Source organism: Chlamydotis macqueenii, chromosome 8, assembly GCF_036417535.1.
Source record: "Chlamydotis macqueenii isolate bChlMac1 chromosome 8, bChlMac1.mat, whole genome shotgun sequence".
Taxonomy (NCBI): Eukaryota; Metazoa; Chordata; class Aves; order Otidiformes; family Otididae; genus Chlamydotis; species Chlamydotis macqueenii.
The window spans coordinates 35883944-35902504 of NC_141563.1; the positions used below are offsets into that span (position 1 = coordinate 35883944).

Sequence of the window (18561 nt, forward strand, 5' to 3'; positions counted from 1 at the left end):
GGGGTCCAGCCGGGGTGGGGGATCCGGCCGCAGGGTGTTAATTTGTGGTGAGTCTTTTCAGCATCTCGCTCGTCATCGAGCGCTGCTTGGTTTTATTTCAAATTCCCTCCCACTTTTGGTGCCGCAGCGCTCCTCTCCAGCATCGCTTTCCTCCTTTTCGAGGTCAGGCTTCCTGGGGCTGGGCGGACACAGGGAATTAGGACTCAGAACACTGAGGCTGAGTATGCCGGCAGTTCCCTTAACGCCATCCTCTATATGACTTACTGTTAAAAAAAAGGTAAAAGTGGAAGTGAAGACAAAAGTCACCATTGAACTTTTTCTTGAAAAGGAAAAAAGTATCACAGCAATGAGGAAATGCTACCGGTGATCAGCTCAGTCTTCCCAGCCTGCGTTTACCTCAGTCGTGGGAGAATTTTTCCTACAAGTAGCCCTGTTAACTTCAGTGCATGAACTGTGTCTCTTCTCGTGCGCATGGGATCGCAGGATTAAAATCGCTTGTAAAAGTTAATAGATAACAGGCTCAGCACCCTCGTAGTGTTGGTGTTTGTCTTAGCTGTGACGCTGCAGAGTCATTCCGCCTCTATAAAACTCGTGGAGAGATTTTTAGGTGGGCCAAATCCATCTCCAAGATTGGTTGCTTAATTAACACAAGGCCTCCCGGTGACAGCATTGCAAAACAAGCGCCAGCGCTGGCCCCGTGCCTTTTTCCACTCCGCTGGTTCTGCTGCCCATATGTGTCAGCCTGCCAACGCAGAGCATCGAGTGCGTTTTAATAGCTGCTGTTCTTCACATAATTTTATTACTGTGACTTTATAAATGCCTCTTACTCTCCTTGTGCTACAGAACTGATATATTAACTGCATCTTTTTTTTTTTTTTTCTATTTTCCCCTTCCAGGAGCAAATTCATCAGTTGTTGCTGATTTCATGCCTACATCATCATGGAACATCTCAAGTGAATTAGATAAAGGTAAGTGGACAGAAAAAAAAAAACCCAGAAAGATGTGAAATCAGCTTTAAAAATCTTAATTCTTTTTCTTGACTTGGCAAAATCTGCAAGCAAAGGGGTGAGGGGGCTTTTAAGATAAACCTTGCCTTGTGATCGTTTGACATTTAATTACGTGTGGTTCTGGGATTTCTGGAGAATGCTGTGTTTGTTTCTTGACCAGTAAAATGTTCCACATGGTCAAAATATTTCAAGATGTGAGTTCTGTTGGTTTATGAACTGCTTGACGTTTTGTCTGGTGGATCTTAGGTTTTGAACTCAAAATTACCAAGCATCAGGCAGTCAGTTTGCCTCGATGTGTTTTATTATGAAATGTTGAGGCTTTAAATGAATAGATGGGGAAAATCCATTTGCAGGTGGTAATTACGTGTGATTTGGAGCTCTCCAAAGGGTGTATATTGTGAAAAAAAAGGATGTATTTCTCATTCCCCTTCATTTTGTAAATTATGCCCCACCAATTATTTAACCCAAATTGCTTAGCTCCCTCTAGCCCTTCTTGCAAGGCGGTGGCCTGCAGCTCCTGACTCAATCTGGCCTTTGAAATGCTTCTGACATAACGTTTACGGTGGAGGATGCTGTTAGCCACGCTAACTGTGCAATTTGTCAAATACTCTTTTAATTTGCCCATAACGTTGCCAGCCTTTTAACTATTGAGACTGAGATTTCCCATCATGGAGTTCTGCCGCAGATGGTTTTTCCCAAATGTTTCTGTCTGTATTTTGTTAATGTTTTTATGAACATGTGTTCATAATGTTTTATGTTTAAGGATAAATACGTTTTCTGTGCTTAAGTATGAAGAGAATCTGTAGTTCCGGGTACTTTAAGGCAAGGTTGACTCTTTCACGTCTGCCTTCCCGCCAGGGAAGGAGCAGGACTTTCTGGTGATCCAGGACGTGTTGGAGAAGATGAAAGTCAAAGGGGCTTGTGCTTGCTGGTGGGAAAAGGAGAAGAGCCTGTAGTCATTAGGCAGAGGATTCCCAATTCATAGCGAATTCTTGAAAGGTGTTGACAGAACGGATGTCTTACCCCAGGTGCCCCCGGCAGGTCCAGGCTGTGGAAGCAGTGAGGGCGGTGGTTTCCCCAAACAGGATGCCTGCCTGTTTCTTTGCTTGTTTAGCAGCTTTGTTTGGTTTTTCAAAAAAAATAAATGGCCTAGAAAAAGCAAGTTAAGGCTACAAAGCCAAACACTCAAAAGTTAGGAAATGCCAAAGAGAAAATCATCGTATAGTCTTAATTCATGTCTCTTACGAGACGCTTGGCAACCTTTCCTAACCTGCAAGGTAGATTTTTCTCCAGAAACCCACCCCTTGATCACAGGAGAAGACACGGTTGCTCTTTGTTGAAGTGATTGAAGTATTTTTTGGTGAATGATCATCAGTGATATATTTTTGTTCTCCACCGTGAGCCCAAGGGTTCAACTGGTAAAGCGCCCATAGGTTGCTGTATATTGGAGGGAAGCTGGGTGCCTCCAACCGAAAACTAGATGGAGGGGAAGGTACAGAAGAAATATTGAAGCTTGTGTAATTTTTTTACAGTAAATTGTGGCTGATCTGTGCTGAAAAATAGCCCCCAGAAGCTTCTTTGTTGTTTTTCCTAGTGGCAGGTTTTGTGTAGACTGGTTTCTTATGACCAGATTGGTTTTTTTTTTAATTATGACCAGGTGATTTTTAACTCATATTTTGGTTACCCTTGCTATCAGCTGGTAGTTCAAATGCTCCTTTTTTTTTTTTCAGTAACACGTACCCCAGGTGGGCGCTCTCCAAAGCTTTGGTTTGCTTGATGTAGGTAGGAACCAGAGGAAGGTGGCTGGTGGCGGTGCTGCCGGCCTGCCTGCCGTTTTGGCGTCTGCCGTCTTCAAAACACTCTGCACGCCGGGTTGTGTCAGCTCGGGTTCGGGTGTCCCACCCTGGCTGCTGCTTTGCCGGCTCTGTCAGAAAGCAGCCATTCCAGCGCAAGCAGAGGTAAAATTTGGGGCGACCACCACCGTCCTGGACGTTGAGTTGTCTCACTGCTCAAAACGAAGCTTGCACTTCGTGTGCCAGCGCTGGGCCTGGCCCCTGCCGTAGGACTTAAACCATTTTCCGTGGCACCTGTTCCTGAGCTGTATTGTCAGAAACAGGTAAAATGAAGTTTCACGCTCCTAATCCGCCTGGAATGCGGCAGTTGGGCTGAATCCGGCATTCCTGGGGGATTACCGGCCCCTTTGCTCGCTCTGATTAGCATTTAGACTGCTGTAAGCTTACACACCTAAACACGGATTTACATATGTGATTAAAATGCATTTGCTGCCCAAAAAAGCTTAGTCAGAGGGGCGGATTCTCCCGGTGTGCCTACCAGCAAATTGAGGCGCACACGTTTCGTCTTGTCTAAGAGAGACAGGGGCTTTAATGTGGGAGCTGCTGGTTCTGCTGAAGGTCTGAAGCTCTTGCTTATATAAAGCAAAATAACTGCAAGGCGTGCTGACTTGGTGAGTTGAAACCCCAGAGGAGAAAATGAGGCGTGCGCTTTAGTTTCCATTTCTTTTGCAAACAAGCATCACAAGAAATCAACATCCACTTGTCTTTGCCGCAGTCGGCCGTGAGGTCACGCAGGCGTCCCAGTAAAACTCATTTTAAAGCCTATTAAATTCACCACATGAAAGCGGTTTCCAGCCAAATTTCCCGATTAAATGGCCGTCCGCGTTAAGCGGCTCTCGCTCTACCTGCTGCCTTTTGGAAATGGGTATCTCTTTCTCAAATACATCTCCTGTGTTTGGGGAGGAGGACCAGCTCGTAGTCTTGCTAAACGATATTCTGCATTTTGAAATAATTGCTTAATAAGTTACTTTCCCGAGCTCGGCAAGTTCTGCGGTGATTATCTTACAACTGAGCCCTATTCAGGTTTCAATTTCTATTAAATAAGCTAAATCGACAGCATTAAACAGTTGCCTGTTTATTCTTTTTAACAGGAAATGAATTTAAAAGAGACGCAGCCACCCGTGAAGAGCTGTTGAAAGCAGCGATTGATGGGAGGGAGGAGGTGGTTTCTCACCAAAACCTTAAAAAAACAAACAAACTGTGCATTAAAAAAAAAAAAAATCACTTTTAAAATGGGAGAAATTTAGCTAGGAGTGTTTCTCTCTCTTTTCTGACTGGTAAATCGTGGTGTACGGAGGGAATGCCACCAGGGAAAAAGAGAAATGAGCATGTGATCAAATAAATTAATTATGTAAGGAAAAATAAGTGAACTTAGGGGAAAAAAGAGGGAAAAAGGCCTGTCTTGGGCGGCTGGTGGCCGGACGCAAAGCTTGTCATCCGCAAGTTGCAGCTGCCCGGCAGGCAGGAGACGTTGGCGGGGACCGTAGCTCCTCGGAGAGAGAAGGCCCCGGGCCGTGGGTGCTCCTGCATGGCCCCGTTGCACCAGGCTTTGTCACGGCTCCTGACGCTCGCCACGGCTCGGCCGGTCGCTCTCGGTGGCTTGAAGCCATTCCCTTATCCGGAAATTGTTTGGCATTGGCTGCGGCGATAGATGATATCTGAGGTGAAACAGAAAGGCCGGATGGAACTGGGAGTACGTGGAGTTCATGAGAACGCTCTGCACCGGTGCCGGTTTTTAGAGTCCGTGCTCTGTTTTTTAATGTGACTCTTTTTTTGGGGTGTGAGGGGGCAAGGCAGGCAGCCCCGGGCACTCCTCCTCTTTTTTTCTTCCTGTTGCATATGATACTTTGGTTTCTCATTTTTCCTTGCCCATGCGTTGCCTCCTCTATCTCCCCTTCCACCGTGAGACAAGCTCCTGCTCCAGCTCTTTGTTCGAGAAAGCTTCCGATTTACCGTGAGCTCTTCTTTTCCCTGATCCTTATTTTAAAAGGTGAAGAGCCCTTCATTCAGCTGCTCCTCTTCCACAAAAATGATTGTGGAAGGGTCGGCTTTTCCTTCCGTCAGATGTCGGTTTATTTACAAAGAAATGGATAGGCCTGGGTCTGAATGAGAGCCTGTTTACATCTGGTACAGTAGAGGAATTGTTTGGGAACTCTTCATCCTTAGGCAAAGATAATATTGGAGTCTCTGCCAAGAAAGAGTCGGCTTTGAAGTATTATTGTCTTTTAACTGTGAGTAGAATTCAACTTCAGTGGGCATTCGCTGGAATAGGATTCTTTACAGGTTTGATAAGAGAACGCTGTGACTCTGATCGGATCCTCCCCAGTCCCTCCGTGCCCACCGTCAGGCTCCTCAGGACCTCGTTTCGTCACAGCAGCTCCCTGGCCGTGCACAGAGACGTGTCCTGGCCGTGGCTGAGCCGGAGCTGAGGACACCAGTGCTGGGGTACGGCAGGTTTTCCCAGTGCCAGTGCCGCCTCCTCCCCGGAGCTCTTCGCTTTCCAAGGAAAACCCGTTAGTGTGAGTTTTTGCAGATCCTGCCTATTTTCCTTTCCCTTTCCATGGCTTATCTGCTTTGGCAAGCGAGTATAAAATGTTAGAATGAGTCAGGGCTTGGGAACCTTTTTCGTTTCCAGACATCCCTGATCCCAAGCCTGGGCTTCGAGCTCCCTGCCGCTCACAGCCTCTCTGTGTGGCATAGACCTCGCGGTCAGCACTTAGCAGTCTCGTGGTGCTCAAGGTGTTTTACAGAAAGCAAACGTTCCTCGGAACGTTTGGCAGCAAGGGTCAGGATTTTACAAAATGCACCCCAGATCAGTCCCTGGTGTAAGGTTAAGCTGGGATTTATCCTTAAATATTCAAAGGTACGGCAATACAAAGATCACCTGTAGCAAACATCCCTCCCCTGGGATGGTCTGGGGATCCAGAGCGGAAATCACTGGAGAAGGCCAAACCAGGGGATGGAACGGCAGCATTTGCTCCGGTCCCTGGGCATGGGACTGTGCATCCTGTTATCTTCTTGGAGACCCTTGCGCGGCCCGAGCGTCCCCTGGCAGCTACAGCACAAGGTGAGGCCACAGAGCACAGCAGGGCTGCAGGACGTCCCGGTGGGTGCAGCCACACCACTTTGGGGTCCAGGGGCTTCCTGAGGGGAGAGGCGAGCCTCGCCGCCCTTACTGACAAATCCAGGCTAAAGCTGGCACCTTGGCGAGTCTCTCCAGGCAGGGATGTGAGCTGGCTAGGAGTATTTAGAGGGAAAATCTTTTGGATGTCCCAGGGAGAATTTGACTCTTAGGCAAACTACATCTTAAAAAACATAAACAAAACCAAACGTGGAGAAAGCCAGGTGGATCAAGGCCTCCTAACTTTAGCCCCAGTTCTTTAGAGATTTCCAGATTTTCTTTTGAAATCGCTGGATGTGAATTTGATACGTGTGGTGAAAGGGGAAGAATTACAGCTTTCACATTCATGCACAATTTACCTTTTTATTTTCCTTTATTATCTGGGGGATATTTGGTAAATCAAGCTCCCCCGATGGGGCTCAGGGTTCTGATTCTATTTGTGGGGTCCCGTTAGTAGCGAGGCAGTAAATTACCGCTACTTTGTTTGAAAATTTTTTTAGCCACAGTACATTAGCTCCTTTTGTTTGCTTTTCCACTGACAGAGCGTACGTTTTTATTTGAGAATTTGTGTTTCTTGAATGTCTCATTTATAAATAATACAGGGTGTGAAATTTGAAGGTCACAGAACACAACCTGAAAAAGAAACCACCCTGAGTAACACCCGGCATTCATGGCAAAAATCTTTCCCAAAATGCTTCACTTAGGCTGGATTTTTTATATAACTTCAGTGTGTGCGTTGCCTATCTGACCATTCTACATAAGGTAACTATATATAATAACCTTTTCCTGGCTCATCCAGCTATCTTTGTTTATTTGAAAGATTGATAGATCAGAGGGTCAAGGGACGTGTTTTATTGTAAGTTTCTGTTCCAAATTTCCTGACATTTTTGGTTTAAAAAAACCCTAGACCTTTAAAAGGCACAGAAAGGGCTAATAAGAACCAGATCCTAAAGTGATGCTATGTCAAAATGTCAAAAATAACAGCTTTTCTTTGACTCTACAGCATTAATCTTGAGGCACACACTTTTCTAGACGCCCTTCCTTTAATAGCTCGGGTTTTTGTACGTGGCTCTTTACTGCGGAGCAGCTTCTAAAGTGACAACAAAATCCCTTGATGGTTTTCAGTAGTTGGGTTTATAGCTGGATGTGGACGCTTGTTTACCTATTCTGAATCACTTTTTTTTTGTGATAAAGTTTAGAGGCTTCCTACTTGTGCTATAAAACCGGTTCCTGAGTAAGGAAAAGCTTCATTTCCCCTTGCCAGATTACAGCGTCAAAGCTATCACCAAGACATCTGTCCTTAAACCTGGAGGTTGACTTGTAAAAGGCGAGGCAGATGTGAACTCTCAAATGCACGTGAAGAATCCACATAGGCATGAAGGGCAGCGAGTTGTCCAGTTCCTATCCAAAAGCCGTGGGATCCAGGTGCTCGGCCCCAGATGATTTTTTGGAAGTCCAGGGCGTCCGTGCTCAGGTTTCCCTCCATAAGCTCTCCCTCCCCGATGGCCCAGGGCGATTTCTAAGCTGCTGATTATCAGAAAGTGGCAATTACTTCTGAGAATCCCAAACACATTGAGTGTTGCATGTGGACATCTGAGAAGCCATAAAGTGGTCAGTGGTCAGCCTCTTCCAGTTCAGTAAATGATCCTCAGGTGTCACTGACCCCTCGAGACAGCGTCTGGGCAGAGAAAACCCAACCCACAGCTGCAGCATGTATCCCGAATTGAGCCTTGCACATGCACATCGCTGAAGAAAATCGTTTGAAAGTAAGCGTGGCAAGCAAAGGCAGGGGAGTATTTCCTTTTATCTCAGCACTGAATATTTCTGCATGATTGTCTGGACTTCTTTACCTGTGATATTCTTCATATGGGTTGCAAAATTGTGGGTTGAGTGCAGTATCCCTTTCTTCCCACTGTCGTCCCTCCACTTTTGTTCATTTAAAAGAAGTAAAATTTCAGCCGAGTCTTCCTTTTGCCCCCTTTGATAACACGGGTCTCTTGATCGGGTTGGACCTGCCAGGAGTTATCTTCCTTTGTGAGTTACGGGCACATCCAGCGATCAGTGGGTAATCCTTTATCCAGCTGAGAAGTATGTGCCCTCTCTATGGCCACGCTTCAGTAAGAAATCCTGCTGGTTCCCTTTTCAGCTGAACTGGAACGGCTTAAAACTCAACGGAACATATGGAAGAAGCAGCAAGCCCCTCCAGCATCTTCAGGGAGGGTGGGCTCGGGGCTGCTGACTTTCTCCAAAGAGAACAATTCCACGCAGAACATTTCCAGCAGTCTGAGCTCGATGGTGGTGCTGATACACATGAGTATGGGATGTGCCCAGATGTAGCATCAGACTGGGCTAAGAACGGGTGAGCTGTTAACCCTTTTGGTGTAAAAAGCGCAAAGCCACAAGCTCTCTGCAAAACCAATGTCCCAACTGCTTTGTCCACCCACGTCAGGCAGTTGCTTTACACGCTGAACTTTCAAATCAAGAATGAAACTTATTCTGCAGAGCAGCAGCTGGAGACGTGTCCCCACAGCTGTAGGTTTGCTTGAGGAAAGGTTTGGAGACGTTCCTTTCCAGAGAAGTGCGTTGTTACACGTCTATAATGAGAAGTAACTTGGTACGCTGGCCTCTGTTGCACCTGGGTGAAAGCTGTTTTCAGGCTTGCGACAGCGTGGATGGAGACTTTAATTTCAGCTTTTCTGTGAATATTCTGAAAGATCAGAAGGGTATAAAGGAAAGGATAAATGAAACAAGAATTATTCTCATAAAATGAACATTTCAGGGTCTAATCCTGCATCCCCGCCGTGCTTTAAACACCTAGTGAAATCAGAAACACGGAGCACACGCAGTGCTGAGGGGAAAGAGGTCTCGCTGTGGCCAGCAAAATCCTCCTGCAAGCAAAGAGGGTGTTACTGCTCTAAGATGTGTCTTTGGTAATTTAAGATAGAGTAACCGTGTGGTCACAGAGGAGATTAACATTCCTTGGCCAGAGAGGACGAGCTTTTATTTTGAAAGCCACCTGGGTTCCACTTAAAAGTAGTAGAATGCTTCAGGATTTATTACGGCCAGGCAGGCTCCTATTTAACAATGTCAAAACGAAGCTGTGGAAATACACACACTTCTTCTTTGGAGACACGCAACGCACTACGTTTTGTCCTTGCACAGCTGTTGCTCTTCTGTAACATCAACCCAGCAAAACGTTTGGCCATGAAGGATACCTAATATTTGGATTTTATATGCAGTGTCTCCAATTTATGCGCTTAGAGTCACGAAGATGACTTATGATGTGTTGTGTTTGCCTTGGCAACAGCTCAAAACCAGAAATATATTTCAGGCTTGGCTTTCCAGATATTATCTCAAGTCATTTAGAAGTTCATTATAGGGCACCCGCTAGTGCTGCTATAGTAAAGGGGCTGTCAACGTTTTTCAAGGGTTTATAACTCAGCCATTCAAAAAAAAAAAAAACTTCTCTGTGGGCTGAAACTTGGCATACAGGGTCCGGGCCCAGCAGTAAATTGTTTTTACAAATTAAAAAAAAATCAGTTGGACTATTATTAAATTATAGGTGGGCTAAATTTTATTTAGAACTTGTTTAGGCTGTTCTCCCATACTTCTCAAAATTAAAGCGTTTCCACAATGTTTTTGTAGAGTACTGCTCTAAAATACGGACCAGCTTTTGTTGTGTTCTTGAAACCCTGAGATTTAACTTAAAATATAACAACGGCGCTTATCCCAGCGTAGCGCTTTTCACCCTCAAAGTGCTTTACGAGCATTATCTCATTAATGTACATAACAGCCTCCCCATGATGTCAGAGGGATTATTATCCGCGCTTTATAGCTGGAGAGGCTGAGCCAAAAGGTTTAAGGCTGTTTTTAAACGGACTTAGTTGCACAGATCCCATGGGAGCTTTGATTGGCTTTGGGTGTCTCCTTCCCTTTGGCTCTTCTGAAAATCACAACTGGAGTGATTCACCCAAGCCTGCTCGGAGCCAGGATGACAACTCAGACTTTCCAACGGCCGGTGCCCCTGGACGGTTTAATTCTCCGAAGCGCAGTAATTACTTTGTATGTCAGAACCATCGTGTTTCTAAGAAATTATTCCTGAGGTCAGAGGGACTCAGCGCTGGGCATCCACGGAGCTCCTTGATGGCAGGGAGGCTGTCAAACGAAACGAGGTAAAACGTGGCGTGCCGCAAGACCGCGGCGCCTTCGTCGTGTGTGCACGTGGCGAGTCCGTTCTATTTCGTCAGCCCTGTTTGCCTCCTGCAGAGGAGGATTTACCTCTGGGTTTCTTGGCTTTTGGTCCCCAGAGGAGGAGTTGTTAATGCTGGTGGCACCGGGGAGTGGCCTGGGCAGAGAGCAGGCCGCGGGCGGGAACGGCTTTATGTGCTGTTTGCTTAGGGGTTATTGAAGGGAGAGGATGGTGGCAGCTTTGGAGATTTGGTGGGCTTTGGTGGCTGAGATTTAGACACAAGTATTAAAAATAAAATTGGGCTTCTCATTGTCCCCTCCACGCCAGGCGAGGACAGCAATGGATGGCCTTTTTGCATGCCGGGGAAGGGATGCTCATAGTGTTTGTGTGCCTCAGTAACAGGCCAAGGTTTTTTGGTCCACTGTTGGACCTTCAGCTCATTTTTAATTACAGAGCTGCTTTATCTGTGAGAAACATCTTCTCATGAGACTTCCAGTTGCTTGAAACCTGCCCTGTTTAAATCTCGTCTCAGGTGATCTGCTTGACTTAATGTATGATTTGGATGCAAAAGTTACGGATTTGAGGACTAAGCTAGGCTGAATTTACCAGATGTGTTTTGGTTTAGTGTTTCTCTGGCAGTTGCTGGAGGAAGGTGGAGAACGCTTAGGGAAGAGTCGGGAGCTCCTGGTGCTGAGCGGCTGTTTGTGTTTGCACCTGCAGAGAAGCTGCACCTTGTGTTACAGCCGTGCTTTCTCACCGACTGACTGTTGCTACCGATACTTTCAAAGCCTTCTCCAGCCTTTGGAAACCTACCCTACATCCTCATTCCTTTATTTGCCTTTCCTGCATAGGTATGACCTTAAAAATATCGTATTTACTGTGGTGTTTGTCAGCAAGGCCGTCGCAGGACGGAGGCCATTCTGTTCTCTGACTGTGTTATACTGGAGATGTCTGAACCAGCCTCTGCGATGTTATCAGGAATTACACAAACGGCTGTGGTATAGAAATGGTACGCGGGGATAATTAAGTGCGGTTATCCAGCTCCGTGCTAGTAGTGTGATTTTATTAAACCCAGATTGTGGCCAGAACCCAAAAATACGTGCGCTGACTTAGGTTATGCTTCCCGGTGAGGTTGTTAAGATAGCAAGTCAGAAACATTTCTGGCCTTGCAGGGAAGCGTGCAGGAATTATTCCGGAGAGCTAAAAGGCCGGTCTGACACTCCTGGCGAGAGCCATCGAACTCCGCTGCCTGTCTTCACCCAGGGCTGGATCTCTGCCCTTTTTACCCCGTACATAGATTTCCTGACTGAAATCAGGGAGTGTAGGTAAAAGTAGGGATTTTTTTTCATGGTGTCATATCTGCACATTAAAAAGCTGGTTGAGTGAAAAAAAAAAAAAGTGTGTGGGCAGTTGCTTTGTGCTAAATATTTGTCCTGATGGCTCCTGGAGACCAAATGAGAAGAGGGACGTGTTGTGTAAAGTGCTATGCAAATCCAGAGTAAGAGTTTACACGCTGAACAGATGACATACAAAGGAGAGAGATACTGGTACACTCAAAACGTAATGAAGGGAGCAGCTAGTGAAGACATGATTAAGTAATTAGGGAGGTGAATTAGTTAGGCAAGACAGTTGGCTCAGCTGGTTTTATACGTGCTGGAGATTTTGTTCATGCTTTTAGGCAGGTTGTTGCTGGAGTTACCAGTAGACATACCTGAGAAGAGCGGAGCGTGAGCAGCACAGCACGAGTTTCCTGACTGCCAGGCTTTTCCTGGAGTTGGAGAGCACGGAGCAGAGCTCAGCCTCTGGTTTCTCGTTCCTGGGCTGCCCTGCCGAGCCAGCCAGCAGATGGTAATGGGCTTCGGCCGCTAATGATCACCCTTAGATTTGAACCTGTGACACAGAGATGAAAGCTGGCGTATTCCATTCCCCGTACCCAATCCATCTCGCTCTCCGCCTTTAAAGGGTTTAATTAAGTGTTGAATACAGTTGACTCGAAATAGTCCTCTTCCTGAACCGTGCGGAATGAAATAGCACTTGACAGGAGAAGGCAAGGCTCACAAAGGGATTAGAAGAGATTAATTTTGCTGAATTTTGATTTAACATTCTCTGTCTTAACAAAAGAATTCTTGATCTTCTGCTTGCAGCTATCATGAGACTTATTTCAGATTTAAGACAAACTTTAGTACTATTAGCAAGGGCAATACTGAGTAAGAACAAAATCTTCATCTAGGCATGATCCTTATTCCTCATCTGTGCAGTTACAAAATCACCGACAACTGCTCTGCAAATCAGTTAAAAATGGCTCCGAGATGTTCACTTCTGAGCGGTTCAGTTCATATATTCCTGTGTTTTGTGAGTCCTGCCATGAGCAGGGCCAGATCTGCGTAGGCAGAGGCATTGAAGTGAGCAGCTGGATTTCTGATACATGGTTTTCATGTTTATTGCTTAGCAAAAAGGAAAAATAAAAGAAAAAAGAGAAGCAGTGTGACCTTTGTTTTCTGTGTTGAATGAAGCCAAATGTTGAGAAAGTCGAAAGAATCTGTAGGTGTATGAAGGAAGAGACGTTTTCAAGAAATACAACATTACTATATTATAATGGAAATTCCAAAATGTGTTCCTTTTATTAGCTTGCAGAACTACGTGGGACCTCTTGCTGTCCCTGAAACCTCAATTAACAAGTATTATCACCTTCTACTAAACATGACAGCCACTTCCTTTGTTTCCCTTTCAATGACAAGCATGAATTTTCTTTAAAATGACATTTCCTGAGCTGGAATTCTTGACTCAACCTTTTTTCTTTTTACGTAACAGATTACTTCTTGACGCTTGATGAACCTATGAACAACATCACCACCACCCTCGGCCAGACCGCAGAGCTGCACTGTAAAGTTTCTGGCAATCCTCCTCCGACGGTCCGCTGGCTAAAAAACGATGCTCCGGTTGTCCAAGAACCTCGGAGGATCTCCTTCCGTGCCACGAGCTATGGGTCTCGGCTGCGAATAAGGAACCTTGACACTACAGATACCGGCTACTTCCAGTGTGTTGCAACTAACGGCAGGAAGACTGTTTCTACAACCGGTGTGCTATTCGTAAAATTCGGTACGTTTTCTCTTTTTGAAGTGTTCAAACTGTTACTCAGAAAAGCAACTGTGGAGAAAGGTATGAAAATGAAATGCGCTGATGTGGTGGTATCAGGTGGTCTGATTCAACCAGTTTCTGGGAGCATCTCTGGGATGGCAGCTTATCCTCTCTGCCTATTTGCTCTTTGCTCAGCTGAGATGTCTGTGTTGCCAGCTGTAACGGTGGCTTTTACTCCAGGAACAGGACTGAAACACGGGGGTCACTAAGCAGCAGAGTTCATTAATATGCCACCTGAGTGGATTCAGACCAGAGGAGAAAAATTGTTTTATTCTCAAGTGCCTGAGCGACCTCCTTTGTCTCTCGTAAATGAGAAATTTCAGCTTGCAGGATAGATTTGAGGCATGTTAGTGATATATATACACACACGTACACCTATCGGGTAAAAGAAGCACTTTTTCTTCAAAGTGCAAGTTTATATTGAGATAATTGCCTTCAGAGCTGATCTTAAAACTAAGAGGATTCCAAACAAGAAACAGGTTTTGTGTGGCTTCTCCTCCACCTCCGCATTCAGAGGGAAATAATTCACTGAGATGAAGATGTTTGCACAGAGTCCTAGTTAATCCTCTTAGGAACTGGACGAATAACACACAGTGAGTGATGTATGTGATGAGTTTTGTAGTCTTCTTCCATAAATCTCCTGCATTTTCTAAATTGTAATAAGAAATTAATCATCAGAAGTTCTCTCATAAGGCAGTTGCTGTCCTTTAGCTTGTGTCTGAAACGTAGGAGATTTTTGTCTGAGCATTGATACTTTTATAGGCACTCCTGTAGAAAACAGTGAGTATTTTTCTTTTTTTTCTGACTGGAGCAATATTTAATCTCGCAGTTCAGTTTCTAGAGCAGATACTCATTAATATGAACTTCCTTGAAATCTGCTGCAGCCGACTTCAGTCTGTGCTGTGCCGGTGAACTTGCACTCCAGCTTGCTCCATCCTTCCAGTAGCTGCCAAAATATAAGCACTGTGTGCAGTAACAACGAAACCCCCTCAGCCGAAGCCCTCTGAGTCGGAGGAAATTTCGTCAGTGCGTCTGAATCAAGCCTAGGGTGAATTCCCTGATAAATAATGAAGATTGATAAGGGGAAATGATGCTGTTTTCTCCCAGTTATGGTTACAAGATGCTTTTGTACAAGCCTCCTGTGGTTTGCTGTAACCTTTTCTGTACTGGCCCGAGAGACAGCTGAAATGCAGGATGAGTGCCTCACCTGTTTATTGTCCTCGTCTGCGGCGCTTTGCAGACAGTCACTGCTGCAGGATACAGTCCTGTCTTTGGGACCAAGAAGCTGCAACTCGTCTGTTAAACTACATAAACCACATCCGACATGACAGACTGTTACTTTTATCTTTTAAAAGGTTTTCAAAAGCTCCCTGCTTGCTACCTCCCCGTAACTCATCAGGCTGTTTTTCTTCTGTCACTTTTCCAGGTCCCCCGCCAACAGCCAGTCCAGGATCATCGTAAGTTCTTTCATGTCTGTTCTGTCGATTCATTCATCTTGCATGTCAGCAGGCAGAAGTTCATTTTTCATTTTGTGTGACGGGAGCGCTTTTACATTCCGCTTTAAGTCAGATAGTATGGTAATTTATTATAACTGAATTATCTGTCTCGTAGATGTATTTTCATGTTATCATGTCAACTCCTATTTCTTGCCCTAGACTTCTTAATTTCCAGTGTTATTACCTTGAGATCCTCTGGTGCCTTCAGTCTGTGAGCTGATTTCAGTGTACGTACAGGTATGAGTAGAAGCTGATCTTCATACATGTCATGGCCCAATCCGGAAAATATTTATCACTTTAAGTAGATTTTGCTACCTAGAGGCTCCTTACTGATTTTCAGGGGACTGATGGTCGTAAACTGTATCTGTATCTCTCTGTACCTGTATTAGTAAACTGTCTTAAAACGGAATTTTTGAAGATTGAGTGTGTGGGTGGGAGTAGTGGCTACTTTTACAATGACTGCCTGTGTCCTGGAGCTCAGGTTTGGTTCCTGCTGCTGGCTCCACGCTGCTGGGTCTGGGCAGTCGCCATGTTGTTGTATTTTCGCAGCGGAGCTTCTGTCTTTGGTAGCTTTTGAGAACATACATGTGTCTTCCCCTCTAGTTTCAAGACACGTGATCAAACTTGCTCACCTTTTATAGTCCCTTGCTGTTTTCAAGTGTGATCTTCAACTGTTCCAGAGTTTGAAATTCATGTTGTGATAGTGTGTCCAGCTTCTTCACATCTTACAAGCATGGAACAACACTGAAAACCTGCCTCTCCTGGTGAGAGAAGCCATTAGAAGAGAAATACACTACCAACTAAAACATAAAATGAAACTATTAATAAGATTACAAGGGATGCAGAAGCTTGGGGCTGTGAATGTTCCTGACAGTCCTTATAGAAGATCCTTCACAAAGTATTGCAGAGGATATAAATTAGGGAAAGCATCTGACCACAAAAGGACATGCTAGGATGCCCTCCTGTGGAACATCATAAAATGTGTTTTTGTCTTCCCTTTTGGAGGTACCTGGCATGAAGTGACCGAGTTTGGTTTGGAAGGGATTCTCTTTGCTTGGACTTAGGCTCCGTTTTGTGATGGTGGTGTTCTGAGGAGGAAAGCTTCACTGGGCTGTTGTGCTATTTAGCAGTTTGGAGACGTAATTAATGCATTGGGAAAATGTGTGTTTTGTGTCTGCTTCCACCTAGTTTGGGGTTTCTGACATTTGTAAGGTGAAGCAACACAGCCTTGGTGGTCAGAAACCCACGAGAGAGCAGAGCGCTGTGCTGGATTTCACTGTCTAGGCTACTCAGGGTTGCCTCCCTTTTTAAAAACAAAATAGATTTGGGAACCTTTTTCCCATTTTTCCTTCTGGCAGGGTTTTGATTCTTTTGCCCCCGCCCCCCCCGCAAAAAAAAGAAAGACCACAACTTAACTAGGTAAAAGCCTCACCCAGTTATGGAGAAGTGACAGCAAATGGTTCCCCCAATTCAGTGAGCTTTGGGCTGAGCTCTGAGGTCGTGTCTGCACAGCATCATCCAGACCATGAGGAAAAAACCAAACTGGTGTCATGAGTGCTAGTTTGGAGACTAAAAGTGACTTAATCCAAGATTTTCATTTTATTTTCAGCATGCCCTGCTCATTAGTATACATGGGTAGAAACACAAAGGATGTGAAAAACTGAGGCGTCCTCTTTGCTGGTGGACTTTAGATTTGTGCCTTGTAATTTTGTAACCCAAAAAGGTGTTTAATCACACTTCATTACTCTGTTCTGTCTAGTAAGAAGTCACGTTGTACTAGACGTTGGAGAGAAAAATATCCGAGGAAATGTGCAGAGGGATCTCTGTATTACCGAACGGAGAACATTTACATTCCTGGAGAAGCCAACCAGATTTAATCAGTGAAAGAAGAGACTCGGGAAGTAGCTTATGACAAAGAAACTATGAACTTCGAACTCATACTAAATTAGAGAAAAAAAAAATTGGTATGCATCATCTTGAACCTAGTTCATAACTTCTGCCAGTGGCATGAGTGCAAGAGTCTTACGGATAGCTGCAGCAGGTTAGGTCCAGCTCTGTGAAGTGAAATTGGGTGTTGTGGAACAGAGGAAGGAAAGGAAAGCGCCTCAAAATCTGTTCCTTGCTAGTTGCTGTTCTTCCCATGCAAACGATGTCTTGAGTACTGTATAGCCTACTCATGCGTAGCCTTCTTCCCGTACAAGTTGGCAAACAAATTTGTAGCTATGAAATTAATGAAAATTTGGTGGAAGTGCCTGTGGTAAGAGCGACCCCACATTACCTAGGTACGCATCACACAAAAGCACGCGAAGGAGGAACTGGTTAAAGGCAGCCGTACTCTTCAGCACAGGGGAAGAGAGCATTTTGTGCAGCTCTGCTGTTTTCTTGTACAAATGTATTTCAGTTGTTCTAGAGGCTAAAACATTATTTTTTCTGGTATTTTGGTTGCAAATTTCCTCAAATATGAAGGGAATTTGGAGCCTGCTCCCTGTGAGATCCTTTGAATGCATCAGCCCTCAGACTCTTCTGTTGTTTCATAGTCTTGATGCCATTTTAGGACTCCTCATTGCTATTAGATAAGCAGTGGGTAGAGTGATGAGAAATACCTGCTTTTATCTGTGAAAACTGACCCCATCTATGCCAGCCTCAATATTCAAGGTGCAGAGTGATAGATGTACTCCACAGTCGACCTCCTTTCCCATTGTTTAAGATTTGTAGGAGCTATGAGGGGAAACACTTTCTTCAAGGAATAGTCCTGGAAGTTAGGTCAGAAAACATCTTCCTAATGTTTTCTCAAAAGTTAGAGGGTTGGTCCTGGTGCTCTGAGTCTGTGGGTGATTTTGGTTCCCCAAATACATTCACAGGAACCCATGTCTCTTCCCTTGCTGCGCAGGCTGCTGTTGCTCTGAACAAATGGACACTTGCCATACGTCTTCATAGGGACATATCTTATTATTTTACAGTGGTTAAATATGGAGAGCACTTTGAAGGATGTTTTGGAAATGAAAACTCATACTTGGGTAGTGTTTGTGCCTTATCAGCATGAATTTCTTCTCCTATGATAAGGGAGTGAACAAAATCAATGGCAAGTAGCAGCCTTGCTCAGTGGTCGTGCTTTCCCATGTTGTCTTTATCAATCTGCCATGAGTGGAAGGTTCTGTTCGTTTAAAGATTTAATTTGAGGATCATGTTTTTTAAAAAATCCATACGCTCAGCACTTTTTCTTCACAGAATTTATAGCTGCAGAGTTCTGCGCTGATGTGATGGCAGAAAAATAGACGGTCCGACTGTAGCTTAAAAATAAAAAGGTGAAATGGATGACTTCTGTGAAAGAAGACAGGCAATGCTAGATAACATAAAAATTCATGTGTGTGTTCTATCTTTATTCTTTCTGCTCTCCTTAAGCATGTTATAGTTAGCTAGAGCCAAAAGTCTGATTTGCAAATCAGCCTGAAGTGAGTGAAAGAAACTCCAGCAGAAGTGCACTGCTGCAGTCCGTAAGGAAGTGAAGAACCTGAGGTATCGCTGCGATGTGAAACACTGGCTGACCCCAACGTCCTTCCTTTAACTCTCCGGTGCTTGGCAAGGGGCAGCTCTAAACTCTTATCTGCCAGGCCGTGGAGTCACATTCCATTAGCATGCTCTGGGTCACTCACGTAGCTTGAAGAAGCTTCTTTGGTTTAAAAAAAAAAAACGCAAACAAACATGTTCCTGCTTTATAAATAAATCATTATTTTATCTTCTGTTTTGCCGGAAGGTG

At 44.8% G+C, this 18561-nt stretch overlaps 1 protein-coding gene across 4 annotated transcripts in view; it reads left to right on the top strand.

Annotated features, from left to right (window-relative positions):
• The window catches only part of ROR1 (ROR family WNT receptor 1), a 161768-nt gene that overhangs the window by 108107 nt on the left and 35100 nt on the right, over window positions 1-18561 (top strand). For all 4 annotated transcript variants that reach the window (XM_086753917.1, XM_086753920.1, XM_086753919.1 and 1 more), the window contains exons 2-4: window positions 897-968; window positions 12982-13269; window positions 14735-14765. In XM_086753917.1, coding sequence (XP_086610043.1) covers window positions 897-968; window positions 12982-13269; window positions 14735-14765 — 391 coding nt within the window. The remainder of the gene's footprint in view (window positions 1-896; window positions 969-12981; window positions 13270-14734; window positions 14766-18561) is intronic.